General features: G+C 68.8%; 2 protein-coding genes across 5 annotated transcripts; both read left to right on the top strand.

The window, feature by feature from the left end:
- Positions 1-120: 120 nt before the first annotated feature.
- On the top strand, positions 121-8,738 carry CHKB (choline kinase beta). Of its 4 annotated transcripts, none has more exons than XM_084206893.1 (11): positions 121-296; positions 1,430-1,538; positions 2,992-3,105; positions 3,173-3,306; positions 4,908-5,012; positions 5,658-5,716; positions 5,834-5,918; positions 6,823-6,931; positions 7,462-7,568; positions 8,085-8,117; positions 8,452-8,738. In XM_084206893.1, the coding sequence occupies exons 1-11, from the start codon at positions 145-147 to the stop codon at positions 8,627-8,629; spliced, it is 1,185 nt and encodes a 394-aa protein (XP_084063019.1). In that variant the 5' UTR covers positions 121-144; the 3' UTR covers positions 8,630-8,738. The 4 variants fall into 4 exon arrangements, with proteins under 4 accessions (XP_084063019.1, XP_084063020.1, XP_084063017.1 ...); XM_084206894.1 differs by having other exon boundaries at positions 8,036-8,117; positions 8,452-8,620; XM_084206891.1 differs by having other exon boundaries at positions 4,908-5,716.
- Positions 8,739-10,458: 1,720 nt separating this feature from the next.
- On the top strand, positions 10,459-21,577 carry CPT1B (carnitine palmitoyltransferase 1B). The gene is made up of 19 exons (XM_084205896.1): positions 10,459-10,584; positions 11,839-12,001; positions 12,072-12,211; positions 12,646-12,817; positions 13,518-13,619; positions 13,700-13,837; positions 14,238-14,315; positions 14,409-14,516; positions 15,114-15,198; positions 15,278-15,473; positions 16,206-16,391; positions 16,952-17,057; positions 17,817-17,933; positions 18,263-18,427; positions 18,728-18,862; positions 19,639-19,791; positions 20,616-20,729; positions 20,974-21,066; positions 21,404-21,577. The coding sequence occupies exons 2-19, from the start codon at positions 11,861-11,863 to the stop codon at positions 21,491-21,493; spliced, it is 2,319 nt and encodes a 772-aa protein (XP_084062022.1). The 5' UTR covers positions 10,459-10,584; positions 11,839-11,860; the 3' UTR covers positions 21,494-21,577.
- The last annotated feature ends 2,404 nt before the right edge of the window (positions 21,578-23,981 follow it).

The raw sequence follows: 23,981 nt of genomic DNA, 5'->3' as shown, positions 1-23,981 counted from the left end.
CGCCCATTGGCTGCCGCGCACGCGCCACCTCCCCAAGCCGTCTTTCTATTGGTTAGCCCAACCGTCAATCAACTAGTCGCGTTGTTATTGGTTAGAGGCTGTCCGGGTCCTGCCCTGGCCGAACGGGACGGGGCAGGGGCGACCATGGCGGCGGCGGCGGGGGGCCGGGGCAGCAGCAGCGGGGACGACGATGTCCCCGCCGCCACCCGCCTGCAGGCCTACGCCTGGTGCCGCGAGTTTCTGGCCGGCTCCTGGAAGCTCATCGGCCCGGACGAGTTCGGCATCTGGCCCATCGGGTAGGAAGCGGAACGGGCGAGAGGCGTCTCCCCCCCGCCCTCTCCGCGGTGGTCTCGTCCCGGGGTTTAGGGAAGCGTCCCTCGCAGCGTCCCCTCACAGCAGCCCCGCTTGTCCCTGGAGCGGTGTCCCTGTCCCCTCCCTGTCCCCTCACAGCAGCCCCGCTTGTCCCTGGAGCGGTGTCCCTGTCCCCTCCCTGTCCCCTCACAGCAGCCCCGCTTGTCCCTGGAGCGGTTTTCCTGTCCCCTCACAGCGGCCCCGCTTGGCCCCTGGAGCGGTGTCCCTGTCCCCTCCCTGTCCCCTCACAGCAGCCCCGCTTGGCCCCTGGAGCGGTGTCCCTGTCCCCTCACAGCGGCCCCGCTTGTCCCCTGGGGCGGTGTCCCTGTCCCCTCCCTGTCCCCTCTCAGTGGCCCCGGTTACCCCCGGAGCGTTGTCCCTGTCCCCGGTGTCCCCTAGCTGCCCCCGTGACCGGTAGCCCAGTGCCCCTCGGACCGGTGTCCCCAATTGCCCTCCGGAGTAGTGTCGCGGTCCCTTCCCCGACCCTTGTCCCAGTGTCCCTCCCAGTGGCCCCGGTTGTCCCCCGGAGCGGTGTCCCAGTGTCCCCTCCCGGTCACCCCCCAGACCAGCATCCCTGTCGCGCATTTACCCCCGGTTGTCCCCACGGACTGTGTCCCGGTCCCTCTCCCAGTTGCCCCCAGTTTCCCTCTGGACCCGCACCCCAGTGCCTCTCCCAGTGTCCCCATCCACTGTCCCCAGTGTCCCTGTCCCCTTCCCAGTGTCCCCATCCATTGTCCCCAGTCTCCCTGTCCCCTTCCCAGTGTCCCCATCCACTGTCCCCAATGTCCCTGTCCCACAGCGGGGGCCTCAGTAACCTGCTGTACCAGTGCGCGCTGCCCGGGGTGTGCCAGTGTCCCCAATGTCCCCAATGTCCCCGATGTCCCTGTCCCACAGCGGGGGGCTCAGTAACCTGCTGTACAAGTGCTGCCCGGGTGGGTCAGTGTCCCCTCATGTCCCCGATGTCCCCAATGTCCCCGATGTCCCTGTCCCACAGCGGGGGGCTCAGTAACCTGCTGTACAAGTGCACTGCCCGGGGTGTGTCAGTGTCCCCAATGTCCCCGATGTCCCTGTCCCACAGCGGGGGGCTCAGTAACCTGCTGTACAAGTGCGCGCTGCCCGAGCACGTGCAGAGCGTGGGGGACGAGCCCCGGCAGGTGCTGCTGCGTGTCTACGGGGCCATCCTGCAGGTGAGGGCACAGCCACACCCCGTGGGGACCCCACACCCCGTGGGGACCCCAGACCCCGTGGGGACCCCGGGGGAACCCCCCGGGATCGGGGATCCTGCTGGGTAGGGGGTGCTGGGGTTGGGGGTTCTGGGCCCGTCCTGCAGGTGGGGGGACAGCCACACCCCGTGGGGACACCCGGGACCCCAAAGCCATGAGGACCCCAAGGGAGCCCCCGGGACCCCCTGGGATTAGGGTTTTGGGGTGCCTTCCCACTGGGCTGGGGGGTATTGGGGCCATCCTGCAGGTGGGGGGACAGTGACACCCCAAAGTCCAAAGGAACCCCTCGAGACCCAAACCCCGTGGGAGCCCCAAGGGACCCCCCGGGATTAGGGTTTCCGGGTGCCCTCTCTTTGGGGTGGGGGTGCTGGGGTTTGGGGTTCTGAGGCTCATTGGGGTGCTGGGTTTGAGATCCCGTTTTTGGGGTACCTTTGTTTGGGGTGCCAGTGTGGGGGCTGCTCGGTTGGGGACCCGTTTTTGGGGTGCTGGTGTTGGAGTTCCAGTTTGGGGTAACCATATGGGGATCCTGGTTTTGGGGTCCTGGTTTTGAGGGTGCTGTTTTGGGGTCCCTTTCTGGGGTCCCGTATTTGGGGCCCCTCTTTGTGATGTCATTTTTGGGGTCTCGACTTGGGGATCCCTATTTGGTGTCCTGATTTGGGGGTCCCGTTTTTGGATTTCCTATTTGCGCTCCCGTTTTTGGGATCCCACTTTGGTGTCCTGTGTTTTTTTGTGTCCCAGTTTGGGGTCCTGTTTTTGGGGATCCCTGTTTGGTGTCCCAGTTTGGTGTCCCGATTTGGGGTCCTGTTTTTGGGGATCCTTGTTTGGTGTCCCATGTTTTTTTGTGTCCCAGTTTGGGGTCCCATTTTTGGGGATCCCGTTTTGGTGTCCCAGTTTGGGGTCCATTTTTGGGGATCCCACTTTGGTGTCCTGTGGTTTTTGTGTCCCAGTTTGGGGTCCTGTTTTTGGGGGTCCCCGTTTGCTGTCCCAGTTTGGGGTCCCATGTTTGGGGGTCCCCATTTGGTGTCCCATGTTTTTTATGTCCCAGTTTGGGCTCCCGTTTTTGGGGATCCCTGTTTGCTGTCCTGTGTTTTTTGTCTCCCTATTTGGGGTCCCGTTTTTGGGGATCCCTGTTTGCTGTCCTGTGTTTTTTGTGTCCCAGTTTGGGGTCCCGTTTTTGGGGGTCCCGGTTTGGTGTCCCAGTTTGGTGTCCCCATTGGTGGCCCCGTTTTTGGGGATCCCTGTTTGCTGTCCCGTGGTTTTTGTGTCCCAGTTTGGGGTCCCGTGTTTGGGGATCCCATTTGGTGTCCCATGTTTTTTGTGTCCCAGTTTGAGGTCCCGTGTTTGGGGGTCCCGGTTTGCTGTCCCAGGTTGGTGTCCCCATTGGTGGCCCGTTTTGGGGTCCCCTGTCCCCCCGCAGGGCGTGGACTCGCTGGTGCTCGAGAGCGTCATGTTCGCCATCCTGGCCGAGCGCGCGCTGGGGCCGCGCCTCTTCGGGGTGTTCCCGCAGGGCCGCCTGGAGCAGTACCTGCCGGTAGGATCGGGGACCCCCGCGCCCCCCGGGCCCCCTCGGGCCCCCCCAACCCCCCGTGCCCCCCCAGAGCCGGCGGCTGCGCACCGAGGAGCTGCGGGACCCGCGCGTGTCGGCCGAGATCGCCGCCACCATGGCGCGCTTCCACGGCATGGCCATGCCCTTCAACAAGGAGCCCAAGTGGCTCTTTGGGACCATGGAGGGGTGAGGGGATCCACCGGGAACGGGGAATGGGGTGAGGGGACACAAACCCCCCTGGGACCATGGAGGGGTGAGGGGATCCACCGGGAACGGGGAGGGCACAAAATCCCACTGGGAACGGGGAATGGGGTGAGGGGACACAAACCCCCCTGGGACCATGGAGGGGTGAGGGGATCCACCAGGAACGGGGAGGGGGGACCAAAACCCCACTGGGAACGGGGAGGGGGTGAGGGGACACAAACCCCCCTGGGACCATGGAGGGGTGAGGGGATCCCACTGGGAACGGGGAGGGGGGACCAAAACCCCACTGGGAATGGGGAATGGGGTGAGGGGACACAAACCCCACTGGGACCATGGAGGAGTGAGGGGATCCCACCGGGAATGGGGAGGGGGTGAGGGGCCTGATCCCACTGGGAGAGGGGAGGGGGTGAGGGGCCTGATCCCGCTGGGAATGGGGAGGGGGTGAGGGGGCCTGATCCCACTGGGAATGGGGAGGGGGTGAGGGGCCTGATCCCGCTGGGAATGGGGAGGGGGTGAGGGGGCCTGATCCCACTGGGAATGGGGAGGGGGTGAGGGGACCTGATCCCTCTGGGAATGGGGAGGGGGGAACACAAAACCCCACTGGGAACAGGGAACGGGGTGAGGGGACCCAAACCCCACTGGGAATGGGTAGGGGGGACCAAAACCCCACTGAGAACGGGAATGGGGTGAGGGGACCTGATCCCACTGGGAACGGAGAGGGAGGAACACAAAACCCCACTGGGAACAGGGAATTGGATGAGGGGACCCAAAATCCTACTGGGAATGGGGACCAAAATGCTACTTGGAGTGAGAAGTGGGGGCACAAATCCTACAGAGAGTGGGGTGGGACAGCTCCAATCCCCCTGGGAGCAGGGAGTGGGGACCCAAAACCCACTGGAATCACGGAGTGAGGACCCAAATCTTAGTAGGAGCAGGTGTGGGGACCCAAAATCCTACTGGGAGCAGAGAATGGGGACCCAAATCCCACTGAGAGCAGGGAATGGGGTGGGAGAGCTCCAAATCCCACTGAGAGTGGGGAATGGGGACCCAAATCCTACTGAGAGCAGCAAGTGGGGGCCCCAAAATCCCATTGGGAAGACAGAAAGGGGTGGGAGAGCTCCAAATCCCAACAGGATTGTGAACTTGTGAGGGGATTCCCCAAATCCCACTGGGATCAGGGAGTGGGGACCCCAAATCCCAGCAGGATTGTGGACTTGTGAGGGGATTCCCCAAATCCCACTGGGGTCAGGGAGTGGGGACCCCAAATCTCAGCAGGATTGTGAACTTGTGAGGGGATTCCCCAAATCCCACTGGGAGCAGGGAGTGGGGACCCCAAATCCCAGCAGGATTGTGGACTTGTGAGGGGGTTCCCCAAATCCCACTGGGGTCAGGGAGTGGGGACCCCAAATCCCAGCAGGCCCAGACCCCGGGGGTCTCCTGGCTGCTTCCAGAGGGGCCCGTGGGACACGGAGGGGACGCTGGGTGGCCTTGGGGCGGCCCTGGGGTGGCCGGGGCAGGGCAGGGAGCTCTGGGGGTTCTGTGCTCGGTGTCCCCACTGTCCCTGGTGTCCCCCCTGTCCCCAGGTACCTGCAGCAGATCTCGGAGCTGACCTTCTCCGAGCCGGCGCAGCGGCAGCAGCTGCAGCAGCTGCGGGGCTACAACCTGGAGCAGGAGATGAGGAGCCTCAGGTCACTGCCACCCCCGCCTGTCCCTCCCCTGTCCCCTGTCCCCTGCCCCGCCCCGCCGTGTCCCATGGCAGGCATCCTGCGGGGCCGCCGTGTCCGTGGTTCTGTCCTCCCCTCTGTCCCCTCTATCTCAGGTCCCCCAGTGTGTCCCTCGTGTCCCCTTTGTCCTCCTATCCCTGGTGTCCCCCATGTCCCCCCTGTCCCTGGTGTCCCCTCCGTACCCGTGTCACCCACACCTTTTGTTTCTCTGTGTCCCCATGTCCCCTGTGTCCCACATCCCTGCATCTGCCCTGTCCCCAGTGTCCCTGTGTCCCCCATATTCTTGGGGTGTCCCTGGTGTCCCCCGTATCCCCATGTCCCCATTTTCTTGGACCATCTCCATGTCCCTGGCTGTCCCCATGTCCCTGCACCCCTGGCATCCCCATGTCCCCATTTCCCTGGATCCCTGTGTCCCCAATGTCCTTGTATGCCAGGTGTCCCCCTTGTCCCCAAAGTCCCTGTGCCCCCATGTCCCCATATCCCGGGATCCCTCCGTGTCCTCGGGCTGTCCCCATGTCCCCGTACCCCTGGTGTGTCCCCATGTCCCCGGGCTGTCCCCCTGTCCCCAGCCCCTCCCCGTGTCCCCTCTGAGCCCCTCTCGCCCCTCAGGGACCTGCTGGAGGCCACCCCGTCCCCGGTGGTCTTCTGCCACAACGACGTGCAGGAGGGTGAGTGTCCCCCAACCCCCCCAATCCCCCAGAACCCCACAAATGCCCCAAACCCCACAAATCCCCCAAACCCCATAAATGCCCCAAACCCCACAAATCCCCCAAACCCCACTCCAGGGAACATCCTGCTGCTGGCGGGGCGCGAGGCCTCCTCGGACCGGCTCATGCTCATCGACTTCGAGTACAGCAGCTACAACTACCGGTGGGCCGTGGGCTCCGGGGCTGGGGGGTCTGGGGGGTCCCTGGGGGGCTGGGGGATCCCTGGGGGGTCCCTGGGGGTCCCTCACACTCCGTGATCCCACTGGGATTCGGGGCTTCCCGCTCCTATTCCACGGTGGGATTGAGGGCCTCCCTCTCCTGAGTCCCTGCTCGTTTTTTAGGGAGGTTTTAGGGGGTCCCTGGGAGCTTTCGGAGCTCCCTGTGGGGATTTGGGGTCCCCACGGGGTTCCCCACGCTCCGTGACCCCACTGGGATTTGGGGGCTTCCCGCTCACGTTCCATGGTCCCGCTGGGATTTGGGGTTTCACCTCTCTGCTCCATGATCCCGGTGGGATTTGGGGTCGCCCTGTCCCCACTCCGTGATCCCGGTGGGATTTAGGGCTTTAGTCCCCTCTGCAGGCTCCTAGTGGGGTTTGGGGTTCCCTCTCCAGGCTCCCGCCAGGTTTGGGGTGGCAGTGGGGTCGGTGCTGATCCCCCAGTGGGTTTGGGGTGGCAGTGGGGTCGGTGCTGATCCCGCAGTGGGTTTGGGGTGGCAGTGGGGTCGGTGCTGATCCCCCAGTGGGTTTGGGGTAGCAGTGGGGCCGGTGCTGATCCCGCAGTGGCTTTGGGGTGGCAGTGGGGTCAGTGCTGATCCCGCAGTGGGTTTGGGGTGGCAGTGGGGTCGGTGCTGGTCCCTCAGAGGGTTTAGGGTGGCAGTGGGGTCGGTGCTGATTCCCAGTGGGTTTGGGGTGGCAGTGGGGTCGGTGCTGGTCTCCCCCTGAATTTGGGGTGGCAGTGGGGTCGGTGCTGATCCCGCAGTGGGTTTGGGGTGGCAGTGGGGTCGGTGCTGGTTCCCCCCTGGCTTTGGGGTGGCAGTGGGGCCGGCACTGTGTGACCCCCCCGTTGCAGGGGCTTTGACCTGGGCAATCACTTCTGCGAGTGGGTGTACAGCTACAGCCACGAGGGCTGGCCCTGCTTCCAGGCACACCCCGAGCACTACCCCAGCCGCCAGCAGCAGGTCGGGGGCTGGGGACCCTCGGGGGGCCCTGGGGGAGGATGAGTCCCTTGGAGGGGTCCCTTGGGGCTGAGGGTGTCCCTTGGGGCCAGGGGCTGCCTTTGGGGTCCCTCTGAGGTCCCGGCCCCACTCCCAGCCCGTCCCCACCCCCCAGCTCCATTTCACCCGGCACTGCCGGTCCGAGTGCTCGGGGGTCCCTTGGGGTCGGGGAGGTCCCTTGGGGTCGGGGAGGTTCTTTGGGGTCAGGGAGGTCCCTTGGGGTTGGGGAGGTTCTTTGGGGTCCAGGGGTCCCCTGCAGTGTCCCTCGGGGCCGGGGGTCCCTGGGGTGTCCCTTTGGGTGTCCCGGGGTGTCCCTTTGGGTGTCCCGGGGTGTCCCTTTGGGTGTCCCGGGGTGTCCCTTTGGGTGTCCCGGGGGTGTCCCTTAGGGCCGGGGGTGTCCCTGGGGTGTCCCTTTGGGTGTCCCGGGGTGTCCCTCGGGGCCCGGGGTGTCCCTTTGGGGTCGCGGCCGCTGCCAGCCCCCCGGCCCTCCGCAGCTCCATTTCATCCGGCATTACCTGGCGGCGCGCTCGGACGGCGCCGGGCGGGCCCCGCGGGAGGAGCAGGCGCGCCTGGAGGAGGAGATGCTGCGGGAGATCGAGCGGTACCGGCGGGGCTCTGCGGGACCGGGGGGTGCTCGTGGGGGGCTCTGTGCCGCTTTTGGGGTCCTCTGTGCCGCTTTTGGGGTCCTCTGTGTGATTTTGGGGGGTCTTTATACCTCTGTTTGGGGTCTCCGTGACACTTTTGGGGTCCATTTTGCCAAGATTTGGGGTCTCTGTGCCCTCATTTGGGGTCTCTGTGCCACTTTGGGGGCGTCACTGTGCCACCATGGGGGTCCTCCGTGGGATTTTTGGGGTGCTTTGTACCTCTGTTTGGGGCTCTGTTCCACTTTTGGGGTCTCTGTACCTGTATTTGGGTTCTCTGCGCCCCTTTTAGGGTTCCCTGTGCCCCCATTTGGGGTCTCTGTGCCATTTTTGGGCTCCCTGTACCCACCCTGCCCCACCCCCCATACCCGTGGGTGTTTTTGGGGTGCCCGGGGGGGGTTTGGGGTCTCACCCCCTTTTCCCCCAGCTTCACCCTGGCCTCACACTTCTTCTGGGGGCTCTGGTCCGTGGTGCAGGCCAAGATCTCCACGATCCACTTCGGGTACCTGGTGAGCTCCGGGGGCTCCCCACCCCCCTGGACACCCCTCTCACCCCCTTTCCCCTCTCTCTCCCCTCCCTCCCCTCATCTCTCCCCCCATTTCTCCCCGCTTTTTTCCCTTTTCCCCTTTCTTCCCTCTTTCCCCGATTTGCCCCCCATTTCCTCCCCCTTTTTCCCAATTTTCTCCCTTTTTCCCCTTTTCCCTCCTTCCCTGCCCTTTCCTCCCTCTTTCCTCTTCTCCCTTTTCCCCCCCATTTTCCTCTTTCCCCCCTTTTCTCCCCCTTCTTCCCCCCCTTTATCCCATTTTTCCCCCTTTTTAACCCCTTCTCCCCCTTTTTCCCCAGGATTACGCCCAGAGCCGTTTCCAGGCCTATTTCCAGCACAAGGCTCGCTGCTCCTGAGGGGATCCCCCAAATCCTGCCCCGCCCCCGGCTTTGGGGGGCGTTGGGACGGTTGGGGGGGTTTGTAACGGTTTGGGGGGGCCCTGACGGTTTGGGGGGCACACAACGGTCTGGGGGCTGAGCCCCGGGACCCCCCGCACCCCGGGACTCGGCAGCAAAGGTGGGTGGGACCCCCCCCCCCGAAGGGTGGGATTCGGGGTGGGGGCTGCGGGGACCCCCAGATCCGCACTCCTGGCCAGTAACGGGGGTTTGGGGTGGTTTGGGGGGGCTTGGGGTGCGGCAGAGGGGGTGGGGGACCCCCGTTTGTACCTCAGTGCCCCCCGCGCCCCCCGCCCGCACCTCTGGGGCCGGGGGAGCTCCCGGGCCCCCCGTTCCGACGGCAGAATGTAAAACTCAGACCAATAAAGCCGCGCTGGGGCCGGCGCTCGAGTCCGCCTTCCCCAGTCCCGCCCCAAATCCCGCCCCAAATCCCGCCCCTTCAAATTCCCCCTCCCCAAATCCCGCCCCAAATCCCACCCCCTCAAATCCCCCCTTCCCTAATCCCGCCCCAAATTCCCCCTTCCCTAATCCCACCCCCTCAAATCCTCCGCTCCGCAAATCCCACCCCGGAATCCCGCCCTAAATCCCACCCCCTCAAGTTCCCCCCGCCCCAAATCCAACCCCCCCAAATTCCCCCACCCCAAATCCCACCCCAAATCCCGCCCTAAATTCCACCCCCTCAAGTTCCCCCCGCCCCAAATCCCACCCCCCCAAATTCCCCCTCCCCAAATCCCATCCCAAATCCCGCCCTAAATCCCACCCCCTCAAGTTCCCCCCGCCCCAAATCCAACCCCCCCAAATTCCCCCTTCCCAAATCCCGCCTCCCGATCGCGCCTTCCCCAAACCCGCCCCCAAATTCCCGACCGCTCCTTCTGCCCCCTCCCCAAATCCGCCCCCCCGGGACCCCCAATCGCCAGAGGGGGGGAGGGGCCGGGGGGGGGACAAGGGACACGGGGGGGTGACATGGGGGGGTGACATGGGGGGGGCTCTTTGGGGTGGGGGTCCCGGGCGCTGGAGACCCCTCCCCGTGTCCCCTCAGGGTGGGGGCAGGGGACAGGCAGGTGACAAGCAGGACACCGGGCAGGGGACAAGAAGGTCGCAGCCAGGTGACAGCCGGGACAGAGGGCAGGGAATGGGCAGGGGACAGGGAGGTGACACTCGGGGTGACGGGCAGGTGGCAGCAGGGACAGGGGCCAGAGGTCGGGCAGGTGACAAGCAGGTGCCAGGCAGGTGACAGGCAGGGCACGGGGCAGGTGGCAGGCGGAGCACAGGGACAGGGACAGCGCCACTGTCCCGGGCACGGACACGCAGAGCCCCCGGACCCCGTGGCAGAGCCGCTGTCCCTGTCCCCAGGATGCGTGTCCCTGTCCCCGTCCCTGATGCCGGTCACTGTCCCAGGACGGGAGTCCCTGTCCCCGCGTGTGCTCCTGTCCCGGCTCCCTGTCCCGGCTCCCTGTCCCGGCTCCCTGTCCCGTGATGTGTCCCCGTCCCCTGAGTGTGTCCCTGTCCCGGGACGCAGGTCCCTGTCCCCGGTCCCTGTCCCGGGTGCGGGTCCTTGTCCCGGGATGTGTCCCTGTCACGGGACGTGGATCCCCCCGGGATGTCGGTGTCCCCGCTGTCCCCCCGGGGGGACGCTCCGTGGCCCGGGCCGTTGATGACTCCCCATCCCCGGGGATGCCCGTTCTGTCCCGGGGAAGTCCATTCCTGTCCCGGCGCGGGGACCCCCGGGGACGTCGGGGTCCTTGTCCCGACACGTCGCTGTCCCCCGGCCGGGGATTCCTGTCGCATTCCCGGGATGTCGCTTTCCCGCGGGACACCGGTCCGTGTCCCGGGATCCGGGTCCCCCCGCGCTGTCGCGGTCCCCGTCCCGGTCTGTCGGGGTCCCCCCGGGCGTCGCGGTCCCCCCGGGGGCGGAGCGGCCCCGCCGCCGCTCGGGGCCCGCCCGGCCCCGGCCGGTGTCCGGTTACCGGTTGGCGGCTGCCGCGGCCGCAGGAGCCGCCGTCCCGCGGAGCCGCGGCCCCCGCGCTGCCCACGCAGGTACCGGGCCCCGGGGAGAGGGCGCGCTCGGGGCCCACGCGCGGGGATCCCGCGGGGGCGGCGGCAGCGCGGGGGGGCCCGCGGTACCGGCAACCCCCGGTCACTCCCGCGGCGTCGCGCCCGGCGCCGGCTCCCACGCGTGTCCGCGGGGAGAGACCCCCGCGTGGCCGGGGATCCCCTCCGCGGATCCCCTCGCGGCGTCCCCTGTCACCTTCGGGGGTCCCGGAGCGGGGCCCGGCCCCACGGGGGCCTCGGGGACGGGCGGGGGCGCGGCGGGGCCGCCCCGGGGCTGCGCATCCCGGCCCCGGAGCCGCGGTGACCTTGGGCGGGGCGGGCGGGCGGGGGGACACCGCGGGAGTGTCCCCGGTGCCACCCACCGCGGGGACGCGCGGGGGCACGGCCTGCGGGGCAGGGCGGGCAGGGCCGTGCCCCGGTGCCCTGCGGGTGGCACCGGGCGGTGGCACAGAGCCGGACAGCGGCAGCGCCACCGCGCCCCGCAGCGCTGGGATGGGGTTTAATGCCCAGGTGTGCCGTGCCAGGCCCGGCCGTGCCGAGGGGTGCCATCGGTGCCACCGGTGCCGTGCCAGGCCAGGTGACTCGGTGGGGTGCCGTGGGGTGCAGGGTGGTGACACCACGAGGTGCAGAGGGCACAGCAGCCGCGCTGTGATGGGTCGTGGCTGTCACCCTCAGCCCGAGGCCACCGTGGGAAAGGTCCCCGCGTTGGGGGCAGGGGGGTCACCCCCGACGCCCCGGGCTCAGCCCTGGCTGTGCCCACACCGGGGGTCCCAGAGATGGGGGGGGTCTCCAGGGCCCCCCGTGGTGACACAGGGACTTGGTGGCGCCCCTGGCCCCCCCCGGCCGCGTCCGTGCCGCCCCTGCCGCGCTCCCGCAGGGGACACGGGGCGGGGGCCACGGGGCGGGGGACAGCGTGTGCCACGTGGGGGGGCGGGTGCTGGGGTCCGGCCGGCAGGGGCCGGGCTGTCCTCCCCGATGTCCCCTCCGGGGCCGCGCTGGCGGCGGTGACAGCGCTGACCCTTCCCTCAGTGGGCACCGGGCCAGCGCCACGTGACGCCGCCGTGACACCGCCGTGACGCGGCCCGGGGGCTCCCGCGGGCCTCCGCCGGGCCGGCACCGCCCCGGGACACCGGGAGGGCACCGCTGCCCGCTCCGTCCCTGCGCCGCGCCCCCCCTCCGCCCCCAGGTCCCGTGCCGGGGCGGCCGCGCCCGCGCCCATCGCCCCGTGTCCCCCCGCAGGTGTCACCGGCCGGTCCCCAGGATGGCGGAAGCTCACCAGGCCGTGGCCTTCCAGTTCACGGTCACCCCGGAGGGCTTGGGCTTCCACCTGAGCCGCGAGGCCGTGCGCCAGCTCTACCTGGCCGTCGTCCACTCGTGGAAAAAGCGCTTGGTCCGCGCCAAGGTGGGCTCGGCCGCCCGCGTCCCCTCCCGTGCCAGCCGCCCGTGCCCCCGTGACCCCGCTGTGCCCACAGAACAGCTTCCTGACCGGCGTGTACCCCGCGTCGCCCTCCAGCTGGATGGTGGTGGTGATGGCCACCGCCGGCTCCTGCTACTGCCAGGTGGATCCGTCCCTGGGGCTCATCGCCCGCATCCAGCACTGGCTGCCCCGCAGGTGAGCCGGGACACGGCCCGGGCACCGGGACGGGCCGGCCGTCACCTCCCGTGGCGGGGACAACCCGCACGGGCCCCCTGCCGTGTCCCGGGGAGAGACCCCGGACCCAGCGTGGCCGTGGGGACCCGCCACCCCGCACATGCCCACCCCATCGGGGGATGTCCCTCGAGGGGTCCCACCCAGGGCACAGCCCTGTCCCACAGAGCGACCCCGACCCCCAGAAGGTGCAGGAGGCCTGTGACGTCTCCATTTGGGGTGTCCCTCAAGGGAGCCCACGTAGGGACATCCCCGCGGGTCCCACTCCACAGGCACTGCCCCACCTGGGGACATTCCCTGGGAGCGCCACCGGGGGCACAGCCCCGTCTGGGGCCACTCCCAGGGATGCCACCCGTGCCGTCCCCACCCCTGAGGCCGCGTTCCCCGCGTGTCCCCAGCGAGGCGCTGACCCCCCAGGCGCAGACCGTGGTCAGCACCGTGGTGTTCTCCACGGGGGCCTGGCTGGCGGCCGTGCTGCTCTTCCGGAGGCTGCTCCGCCTGCTGCTCTCCTACCACGGCTGGATGTTCGAGCCCCACGGGCGCATGAGCCGCAGCACCCGCCTCTGGATTGTGAGCGGCACCCGCGCCGGGAGATGTGGGAGATGTGGGGGCTGTGGGAGATGTGGGGGCTGTGGGAGATGTGGGGGCTGAGGGAGATGTGGGAAGTGTGGGAGTTTTGGGAAGTGTGGGAGATGTGGGAGCTCTGGGAGCTGCGGGAGATGTGGGAGCTTTGGGAGCATTGGGTGCCGTGGGGGTTTTGGGAAGTGTGGGAGCTGTGGAAGCTTTGGGAACTGCGGGAGATGTGGGAGATGTGGGGGCTTTGGGTGCCGTGGATGCCGTGGGGTTGTGGGAACTCGGGGAGCTGTTGGAGCCAGGGGAGATGTGGGAGCTGTGAGAGCCGTGGGTGTTCTGGGCACTGGGAGTTTTGGATGCTGTGGCAGCCACGGATGCTGTGGGAGCTTTGGGTGTTTTGGGCACTGGGAGTTTTGGGTGCTGTGGGAGCTTTGGGCGCTGGGGCAGCCAGGGATGCTGTGGGAGCTTTGGGTGTTTTGGGAACTGGTGTTGTGGGAGTTTTGGATGCTGTGGCAGCCACGGACGCTGTGGGAGCTTTGGGTGCTGCGGGAGCTGTTGAAGCTCTGGGAGCCGTGGGGGTTTTGGTAGCCGTGGGTTTTTCGGGAGCCGTGGGTGCCTTGGAGATTTTTGGGAGCTGTGGGAGCCGTGGATCCTCACCGCACCCCTCCTCCTGCTCCCGCTGCCGCTGCTGCCGCAGGCGGCGGTGAAGATCATGTCCATCCGCAAGCCCCTCCTCTACAGCTTCCAGAGCTCCCTTCCCAAGCTGCCCGTGCCCCCCGTGAAAGCCACCATCGCCCGGGTACGCCACCCCCGCGGGGCGGGGGACCGAGGGGGGCCCGGCAGGGGCAGGGGCGGGGGTCACCGTGTCCCCTCCCGCAGTACCTGGAGTCGGTGCGGCCGCTCCTGGACGATGACAAATACCGGGAGATGGAGGCGCTGGCCAAGGAGTTCCAGGAGAAGACGGCGCCGCGGCTCCAGCGGTTCCTGCGCCTCAAGTCCTGGTGGACGACCAACTATGTGAGCGTGGGGACACGCGGGGGACCCCGCGGCCTTTGGGGTGGTGACCCCGGAACTGGTGTCCCCTCCCGGCAGCATGAGGAGGGATTTGGGATCTACTGGGGGTCCTGGGGGAGCAGTGAGGGCAGAGGATCGTGTCCCCCGTCACTGTCCCCTGTTTCTGTCCCTGTTTCTTGTCCCCATCCCTATCTCTGTCCCTTTCACCTCTCCCCATCCCTGTTCCTTCCCCTGTCTCCTGTCCTTGTCCCTGCCTCCTAACCCTTGTCCCTGTCCCCTCTCCCTGCCCCCATTCCTGTTCCCATTCCTCTCCCTGTCCCCATCCCCGTTCCTGTCCCCTTACCCTTGTCCCGTCCCCTCGCCCTTATCCCTGTCCCTGTCCCCGTCCCCACTCCCCGTTCAGGTCAGTGACTGGTGGGAGGAGTACGTTTACCTGCGCGGCCGCAGCCCCATCATGGTCAACAGCAACTACTACGCCATGGTAAGGGATGGTGGGGGGCTGGGGGACCCCCAAACCCCCCCGGGGACCCCCGACACCACCCGCGACACCACGCGCCGTGTCCCTTGTCCCCAGGATTTCCTGTACGTGACCCCCAGCCCCGTCCAGGCTGCGCGGGCGGCCAACGTGGTGCACTCCATGCTGCTCTACCGGCGGCGGCTGGACCGGGGCGAGATCCCCCCGGTGAGGGGCCCCGGGGGCTTGGGGGGGTCCCACGGGGCTGGGGGACCCCGGGGAGAGGGGGTCGGCGTGGTCCTGTTGTACCGGCAGCAGCTGGACTGGGGGGGGGTCCCCCGGTGAGGGGGGACTGGCGGGGCCCAAAGGGGCTGGGGGGCTCCGGGGGTGTCCCGTGGGGCTGGGGGGGCCAAAGGGACTGGGAAGGCTGGGGGGGCCCAAAGGGGCTGGGGGCTCCGGGGGTGTCCCGTGGGGCTGGGGGGCCAAGGGGACTGGGAAGGCTGGGGGAGAACCATGGGACTGGAGGGACTGGGAGGGTCCCGTGGGTCTGGGGGCTCCAGAGGGTCCCGTGGGTCTGGGGGCTCCAGAGGGTCCCATGGGGCTGGGGGGGCTGGGAGTCCGGTGGAACTGAGGGGTTTGGGGGGTCCCGTGGGGGTGAGGGAGCTTCCCTGGATTTGGGGATCCGGGGAGAGCAGGGAGCTCTCCGTGGGACAGAAGCGGGGCGGTGTCACACGAGGCTGGCGGGGGGCGCGGAGCGGGGGTGGCAGCGGCAGAGTTGGGGACACAGCCCCCCCCCCGAGCCCCCCTGACCCGTGTCGCCCCCAGATGATGGCCCTGGGCGTGGTGCCCATGTGCTCGTACCAGTCGGAGCGGATGTTCAACACCACCCGCATCCCGGGAAAGGAGACGGGTACGGGCCGGGGGGCGGCACCGCCCGGGGGGGCCGTGCCGGGGGTCCCCGCCGCCCTGACCCCCCCGTGCCCCCCCAGACACGCTGCTGCACCTGACGGACAGCAAACACCTGGCCGTGTACCACAAGGGCCGCTACTACAAGGTGTGGCTGTACTACGGGGGGCAGGTGCTGCCGCCCGCCGACCTGGAGATGCAATTCCAGAGGATCCTGGAGGATCCCTCGCCCCCCCAGCCCGGGGAGGAGCGGCTGGCGGCGCTCACCGCCGGGGAAAGGTGCGCGGCGCTGGGAATGACGGAAATGAGGGAGCCCCGGGAATAACGGGGGTGTTGGGCGTACTGGGGATCTGGGAGCTGCGGGAATAACGGGAATAATGGGGATGCTGGGCACCTGGGAACTCCGGGAACATTGGGAACCTCAGGAACACTGGGAGTAATGGGGGTACTGGGGATACTGGAGGCACTGGGCACCTGGAAATACCAGGAACTCCGGGAATTTTGGGAATAAGGGCGATATTGGGCATGCTGGGCACCTGGGAACACAGGAAATAATGGGACTAATGGGAACAATGGGGACACTGGGCACCTGGAAACTCTGGGAACTCCGGGAATAATGGGCATACTGGAAACACCGGGCACTTGGGAGCTCCAGGAACACTGGGAGCACTGGGAGCAATGGCCATACTGGGAATACTGGGGGGGCTGGGCATAATGGGCTCCTGGAACTCCGGGAACGATGGGCACACCGGGGACACCGGGAACGCGGGCAGCGTTGGGAACCCTGTGCCACCAGGGCGTCCTGTCCCCATCCCCTTCCCCTGTCCCCGGTCCCGCACAGGGACAGGGGACACCCCCGGGGTGGGGGGCTCGGAGGGGTCCTCGATGGCCGCGGGGCCACCCGGGGTGGGGTGCGGGGTGCGGGGTCGGGGTGCGGGGTCGGGGTTCGGGGTCGGGGTCGGGGTGCGGGGTCTGGGTGCGGGGCGCCCCGCGCTGACCGGCGCTGCCCAGGGTGCCGTGGGCCGAGGCGCGGGCGCGGTTCTTCAGCCGCGGCCCCAACAAGGCGTCCCTGGACGCCATCGAGCGCGCCGCCTTCTTCCTGACGCTGGACGAGGAGGAGCACGGCCAGGAGCCCGCCCGGCCCGGCTGCATGGACGCCTACGCCAAGTCCCTGCTGCACGGCCGCTGCTACGACCGGTGCGTGAGCCAGAGCACCCCCGGAGCCCAAAACCTGCCCCCGGTACCCACAGACACCCACAGACACCCCAAATCCCCACCCTGCCCAGTCCCTCCTGCATGGACACTGCTGTGACTAGTGAGCACCCCCAAAAACTCGCCCAGGACCCCCCCCAACCCCTTTGAACAACCCCCCATCATCCTCAGCCCCCCCAGACCCCATCACCCAAGTCTCTGCTGCACTGCTGTGACCGATGGGCGCCCCAAAATCCTGCTGGGACCCCAAACCTCCCCCCGGTACCCTCAGCACCCCCATCCTACAATCCCAGACCCATTCCCAGACCCCCACGCAGACCCCCAGCACCCCACCCTGCTGCTCCCACCACCTGTGGGCACCCCAAAACCCTCCCAGACCCCCCAAACGCCCCCTCTGCCCCTTCAAACTCCCCACCCTCCCCTGCCTTCTCCCAAATCCCCCTCTTGCTCTCGCCCCCCTCCATTGCCCCCTGCCCTCTCCCTCCTGGTACCCTCTGCCCCCAAGTGCCCCCCAAACACCCCCAACCCCCCCGTGCCGCCCCCAGCTGGTTCGACAAGTCCTTCACGCTGGTGGTCTACAAGAACGGCAAGATCGGGGCCAACGCCGAGCACTCCTGGGCCGACGCCCCCATCATCGGGCACCTCTGGGAGGTACCGGGCCTGGGGACACCCCCGGTGGGGCGGGGACACCCCCGGTGGGGCGGGGACACCCCCGGGTGGGGACACCCCCGGTGGGGCGGGGACACCCCCAGTGGGGCACCCCCAGGGCTGGGGATGCGGGGCTGGGGACCCCCTGATGGGGACCCTCAGTTGGGGACCCCATGGGGTGCCCCAAGGGCTGGGGACCCCCGCCAGGCACCCCCAGACTGGGGACCCTCAGCTGGGGACCCCTGCCAGGCCCCCCAAGGCTGAGGACCCTCGTTTGGGGGCAGGGATGGGGGGAAGGTGTGGGGGTTCTGCCCGGGGCTGTGGGGCGAGGGCCGGGATTCTGGGGGGCTGGGGGGGGGTCCTGAGGGCTTGGAATTGGGGGGCTGGGGGACTCAGGGAGTTGGGGTGGTGGGAGGTTTGGGGGACAGAGGGGCTCGGGGAGGCTGGGGGTGGTCAGGGGGGTGTGGGAGGTCATGGAACTGGGGGGTCAGGTGGCTTGGGGGTTTGGGGAGCTGAAGGGTTGGGGGCCAAGGAATTGGGGGTCTGGGGGCACAGAATTGGGCGATCAGGGGTCTTGGGAATTCGGGGTTGGGGCGGTCATGGGTTGGGGGGTGGAGGGTCCCGGGGATTTGGGGCCTGGGCAGATCCTGGAACGGGGGCTCTGGGAGTTATGGGGTTGTGGGGCCGGGGGTTTTGGGGGGCCGGGGGTTTTGGGGGGCCGGGGGCTGTTGCCCTCTCCTCAACCCCCCCTGTCCCCCCCAGTTCATGCTGGGCACGGACAAGTTCCAGCTGGGCTACACGGAGGGGGGGCACTGCAAGGGGGACCCCAGGTGGCAGCTGGCCCCCCCCCAGCGCCTGCAGTGGGACATCCCCCCCGAGGTGGGTGACAGGGGGGACACGGGGGGACAGGGACAGGGCGGGGACAGCCACAGGGCAGGGTGAGCACACAGGTGAACGCTGTGCCGTGCCATGCCGTGCCGTGTCCCCAGGGGGTGGCGGCCATGGAGGGATTGCTGCGGGTGGCTCGGGGGTGGGCACAGGTGAGGGTGCTGTGCCGTGCCGTGCCGTGCCATGCCATGCCGTGCCAGGCCGGGCCATGTCCTCAGGGGGTGGCGGCCATCAAGGCTGGGGGTGGCTCGGGTTGGGTACAGGTACAGGTGAGGGTGCCATGCCGTGCCGTGCCGCGCCATGCCGTGCCGTGTCCCCAGGGGGTGGCGGCCATCGAGGCGTCGCTGAAGGTGGCGCAGGCGCTGGCCGAGGACGTGGATTTCTGCTGCTTCCCGTTCTCCACCTTCGGCAAGGGGCTCATCAAGCGCTGCCGCACCAGCCCCGACGCCTTCATCCAGATCGCCCTGCAGCTGGCACACTTCCGCGTGAGGGCCGGGAACGGGACCTGGGGAGGGGATAACGGGATAACGGGATGGGATGGGGTGGGATGGGATGGGATGGGATGGGATGGGATGGGATGGGATGGGATGGGATGGGATGGGATGGGATGGGATGGGATGGGGTGGGATGGCGCAGGATGGGATGGGATGGCACACGACCAGGGAAGGACGGGGCGTGTACAGGGCCCAGGGCGGGGCTGTGGCCAGCACGAGGCGGGGTGTGACAGCGCCAGGCAGCAGGACGAGCCAGGCCCATGCCGCGTCCCCACGCCGCCATCCCCGCAGGACAAGGGCTCCTTCTGCCTGACCTACGAGGCCTCCATGACGCGGCTGTTCCGCGAGGGCCGCACCGAGACCGTGCGCTCCTGCACCTCCGAGTCCACGGCCTTCGTGCGCAGCATGGCCGACAACCTGCGCAGCGTGAGTGCCCCGGCACGGAGCCGGCCCCGGAGTGCTCCTCACCCTGCGGGCATTCCCCGCCACTCGGGGCTGTCCCCGTCCCTCCTGGGGGTCCCCGTCCCTCCCGGGGGTCCCATCCCTCCTGGGGGTCCCATCCCTCCCGGGGGTCCCATCCCTCGCAGAGGTTCCTGTCCCTCGGGGGCTGCAGTTTGGGCTGCAGCCCCCCAAGCCCTCCCCAGCACGCAGAGGGGCAGCAGGAGTGCTCAAGGTGCACATTTGGGGGACAGGTTTGGGGTGCAGGTTTGAGTTCAGTTCCGGATGCAGGTTTGGGGGTGTGCTGGGGTTCTGTTTGGAGTCCAGGCCCCCCCAGATCCCCCAGCACTTGGAGGGGCAGTGTCTGCTCAAGGTGCGGATCTGGGGCTGTGCTGGGGTGCAGGTTTGGGTTCAGTTTGGGGTGCAGGTCTGGGGTGTTTAATTTGGGGTGTCAGTTAATTTGGGGTGTCAGTCAGTTTGGGGTGTCAGTCAGTTTGGGGTGTCAGTTAATTTGGGGTGCAGGTTTGGGGTGTCAGTTAATTTGGGGTGTCAGTCAATTTGGGGTGTCAGTTAATTTGGGGTCTCAGTCAATTTGGGGTGTCAGTCAGTTCGGGGTGTCAGTTAATTTGGGGTGCAGGTTTGGGGTCTCAGTTAATTTGGGGTGTCAGTCAGTTTGGGGTGTCAGTCAGTTTGGGGTCTCAGTCAGTTTGGGGTGTCAGTCAGTTTGGGGTGTTAGTTAATTTGGGGTCCACCTCGGCCCCCAGCGCTCGGAGCGGCAGCAGCTGTTCAAGGCGGCGGCCGAGAAGCACCAGCAGCTCTATCGCCTCGCCATGACCGGCGCCGGCATCGACCGCCACCTCTTCTGCCTCTACCTGATGTCGCGATACCTGAACACGCAGAGCCCCTTCCTGGCCAAGGTCCGCGCGGGGGGACGCGGGACAGGGACACGGGACAGGGAGGGACACGAGGGGACACGGGACAGAGACACGGGACAGGGACACGGGGGGGACACGGGACAGGGACACGGGGGGACACGGGGGGACACGGGACAGGGACACGGGACACGAGGGGACACGGGACAGGGACACGGAACAGGGAGGGACACGAGGGGACACGGGGGGAACACGGGACAGGGACACGGGACAGGGACAGGGGGGGACACGGGACAGGGACACGGGGGGGAGACGAGGGGGACACGGGACAGGGACGGGGGGGGACACGGGACAGGGACGCGGGACAGGGACACGAGGGGGCAGTGTGGGAGCAGCACACGAGGGTGGCACTGAGGGACACTAGAGGGACAGGCGGGGACACGAGGGGGGGAGCACGGGGGTGACACGGGACAGCTGGGAGCACTCGTGGAGCAGCACACGTGGCACTGAGGGACACGGGGTGACACGAGGGGGACGGGCAGGGACAGGGGGGAGCACAGGCGGAGCCGCGGTGGGACACGGCGGGCACAGAGTGGCACCGGGGGGGCACGGGGGGCACGGGAGGGCACAGCGGGGTACGGGGGGCACTGCCACCCACCCTGGGGTCACTGCACGGGGAGTCCCGCTCTGGGGCTGGGGTGCCCCGGGGCGCAGCGGGGTGCCATGGGGCACAGTGGGGTGCCCCGGGGTGCAGTGGGGTGCCCCGGGGCGCAGTGGGGTGCCCCGGGGCGCAGCGGGGTGCCATGGGGCACAGTGGGGTGCCCCGGGGCGCAGCGGGGTGCCCCGGGGTGCAGCGAGTGGCCCCACAGGTGCTGTCGGAGCCCTGGCGCCTCTCCACCAGCCAGACCCCGCAGCAGCAGCTCAAGATGTTCGACCTCGAAAAATTCCCCGACCACGTCTCCACCGGCGGCGGCTTCGGCCCCGTGAGCACCGGGAGGGGGCACCGGGAGGGGGCACCGGGAGGGGGCACACGGGTGCGGGGGTGGCTGTGGGCTCTGTACTGCGTCCCCCCCCGGGAGCTCGGGCAGGGGGTGCCCCACACCGGGAGCCCCCAGCCCCACATGGGTGACCCGGGTGGCTTCAGCCCAAGCCCACAGGCCGGGCGGGTGCCCCAGGTGGGTCCCAGGTGCCCCCAGGTGCCCCCATGGCCCCTTGTCCCCCCCACAGGTGGCAGACGATGGTTATGGGGTGTCCTACATCATCGCCGGGGAGAATCTCATCACCTTCCACATATCCAGTAAATTCTCCAGCCCTGAGACGGTGAGGGGGGCATGGGGGTGCGTGGGGGCTCTCCCAGAGCTGCAGTCGCTCTCCGTGGGGTCACCTGTGGGTCTGGGACAGCCCCTGACCCTGACCTTGACCCTGCTGCATCCTGACCCCCTTCCTATGGAACCCCCACCCCATCCCAGCCCCCTCCTCCGGGACCCTCCCCACATCCCAGTCACCCCCACTCTGGTGCTGGGGGTCCCACAGCTCCGGGGTGCCCCAGGGTGGGCATGGGGGGTTCGGGTCTCCCTTTGGGCGTTCAGGTCCCACCCTGGGTGGGTCCGGGTGCCCCCCCGGGGTCCGGGCGGGCTCTGAGGGGTGCTGCCCGCAGGACTCGCAGCGTTTCGGCCGCAACATCCGCCAGGCCATGCTGGACATCGCGGCGCTCTTCGACAAACCGCCCGCCGCGGCCGGGAAGTGACCGGGGAGGGCGCGGGGCTCCCGGGCTTGGGGGGGCCGGGGGTCGCTGCCCTAGACCCGCTCCCAATAAAGGCTCTTGGTGTGACCCCGCTGTGCCACGGCGTGGGACCCCGGGGGCGTCCGTGGGGTGCCAGGGCTGGATCCACCGGGTGTCCTCGGGGGGGCCCGGTGGGCCCTGGCCAGGGCTGGTGAAGGCATCCCAAGGGCCACCCCTGGGGCGGTGACCCCGGTGATCCATACCCAGCCCCATCCCGGTGACCCGTGCCTGTAGCCATGCCCGTGCTTGTCCCAGCGATCCGTGCCCGTGCCCATCCCGGTGATCCGTGCCCATCCCGGTGATCCGTGCCCATCCCGCTGATCCGTGCTCATCCCGGTGATCCCTGCCCATCCCCGTACCCGTACTCGTGCCCGTCCCCATCCCGGTGATCCGTGCCTGTCCTGGTGCTCGGCGCCCATGCCCGGATCCGCTCCCATCCCCGTGCTCTGTCCCCGTCCCCGTGCCCGTCCCCGTCCCGGGGATCCGCCCCGGCCCCGTGCCCATCCCCGTCCCGGTGACGGCGGTGCGCAGCGGGGCACGGCGGCACGGACGGGCCCTGCGCAGAGCCCCTGGCCCGTGTCCGGCATGGGGGTCGCCGCGCCCCGGGTGGCACCGCGCTGGCACCGTCCCCTCCCCGCCGCCACCGCCCGCAGCCGCCCGGCGCCGCCAGCCCGGAGCCACCGGCGGGCGAGGGGCCAGCCCGGGCACGGGGACCGGGGACACCCCGGGAGAGGGGACAGGACGGGGACAGGGACCGAGGACAACCCGGGGAGAGGGGCCGGGGGACCAGGGGCCACCCGTCAGAGGGGACAGAGCGGGCACAGGGACGGGGTACATCCCTGGAGAAGGGCCATGCCGGGGACAGGGACAGAGATCCCCCGGGAGAGGGGTCAGATCGGGAACAGGGACAAAGACCCCTCTGGGAGACGGGGACAGAGACCCCGCCTCCGCGGGCATCCCCCCGCCTGGGGAGCGTCCCGTGGGGTCACTGTCACCCCCGGCACCGGGGCTGCGTCCTGCACCCCGAGCCCATATCGGGGTGACACCCCGCACCCTGATCCCATATCGGGGTCACATCCCGCACCCTGATCCCATATCGGGGTCACATCCCGCACCCTGATCCCATATCGGGGTGACACCCCGCACCCTGATCCCATATCGGGGTCACATCCCGCACCCCGAGCCCATATCGGGGTGACACCCATTATCCCGATCCCATATCGGGGTGACACCCCGCACCCCGGCCCTATACTGGGGTGCCCGCTGTCCCCACGCTGGGGCTGTGTCCTCCCCGGAGCCCCCACGGCCGGGGGGGCTCGGAGCTGGCGCTGGACTGTCCTGGTGCCTTGGGGACCCCGGATCGCGAGTGGCCGTCCGTGTCCCTCTGTCTGTCCCTCTGTCTGTGTCCCTCAGTCCGTGTCTCTCTGTCTGTCCCTCAGTCTGTCTCTCGCTCCGTGTCCCTCTGTCTGTCCCTCGGTCTGTGTCCCTTGGTCCGTGTCCGCCGCAGCCGCGCCCGCTCCCCCTCCCTTATCAGATCCCTTATCAGATCGCTCATGTGACCGCACCCCAGCCCGGCACCCCCGGCACCTTCACCCCCCTGTCCCCACTGGGGGCGGGGGGCACCCCCGGGGATGGCCCCTGTCCCCTCCTGTGTCCCCTCCGTGCCCGTGCCCGTGCTGGGGGGTCACACGGAGCTGTGCCCCTGGCCCAGCCCGAGCCCCCACGCCGGTGGGTGACCCCCACTCCCCGAGGGGTGACCCCAGAGCCCGCCAGGGACCCCCGGGTGCTGTCCCGGTGGCCCCAGGGACACCAGCGGGCCCCGCGGTGCCCCCAGCGCGGCCCGGGGGTGCCCCGGGGAGCGGCCCGGGGGGTGCCGGCGTCACCCGCGCCTTTGATGCGGTGCCAGCGGCTCCACGAGCGGGTGCTCCCGGCCCGGCCCCCCGCACCCCACCCCCGCTCGGGCCCATAAAGGGCTCGGGGTGTCCCCGTCCCGCTCAGCCGGGGCGCCGCGGGAGCGTGAGGTGCCGGCGGCTGCGGGGGTCCGGGGGGAGCTGCTGGGGAGGGGTCCTGCGGGTGCCAGGGGGCTGGGGGGGCTGGAGAGGGGTCATGGGGGTGCCAGGGGGCTGGGGGTGCTGGAAAGGGGTCCTGGGGGTGTTGGGGGGAGATTCTGGGGGTGCTGGAGGTGTCCTGGGGGTGCTGGGGGAGGTGCTGGGGAGGGGTCCTGGTGGTGCCAGGGGGCTGGGGCTGCTGGGGGGGTCCTGCGAGTGCTGGGGGAGGTGCTGGGGGCACCGGGGGGGGTCCTGGGGTGAATGCACTGGGGGTCCTGGGGGTGGTGGTGGGTGGGTGCTGCAGGGGTGGGCGCTGGGGCAGCAGTGGGTCCCTGGCCGCCCCCCTGCCCCTGCAGCTCCCCCATTGCAGGAAGGCTGAGGATGGGTCCCGCCACCTTCCTGGG

This window comes from Fringilla coelebs, assembly GCF_963513975.1.
Source record: "Fringilla coelebs genome assembly, chromosome: 5".
NCBI classification, from domain to species: domain Eukaryota; kingdom Metazoa; phylum Chordata; class Aves; order Passeriformes; family Fringillidae; genus Fringilla; species Fringilla coelebs.
This window is presented reverse-complemented; position numbering and strand designations above follow the sequence as displayed.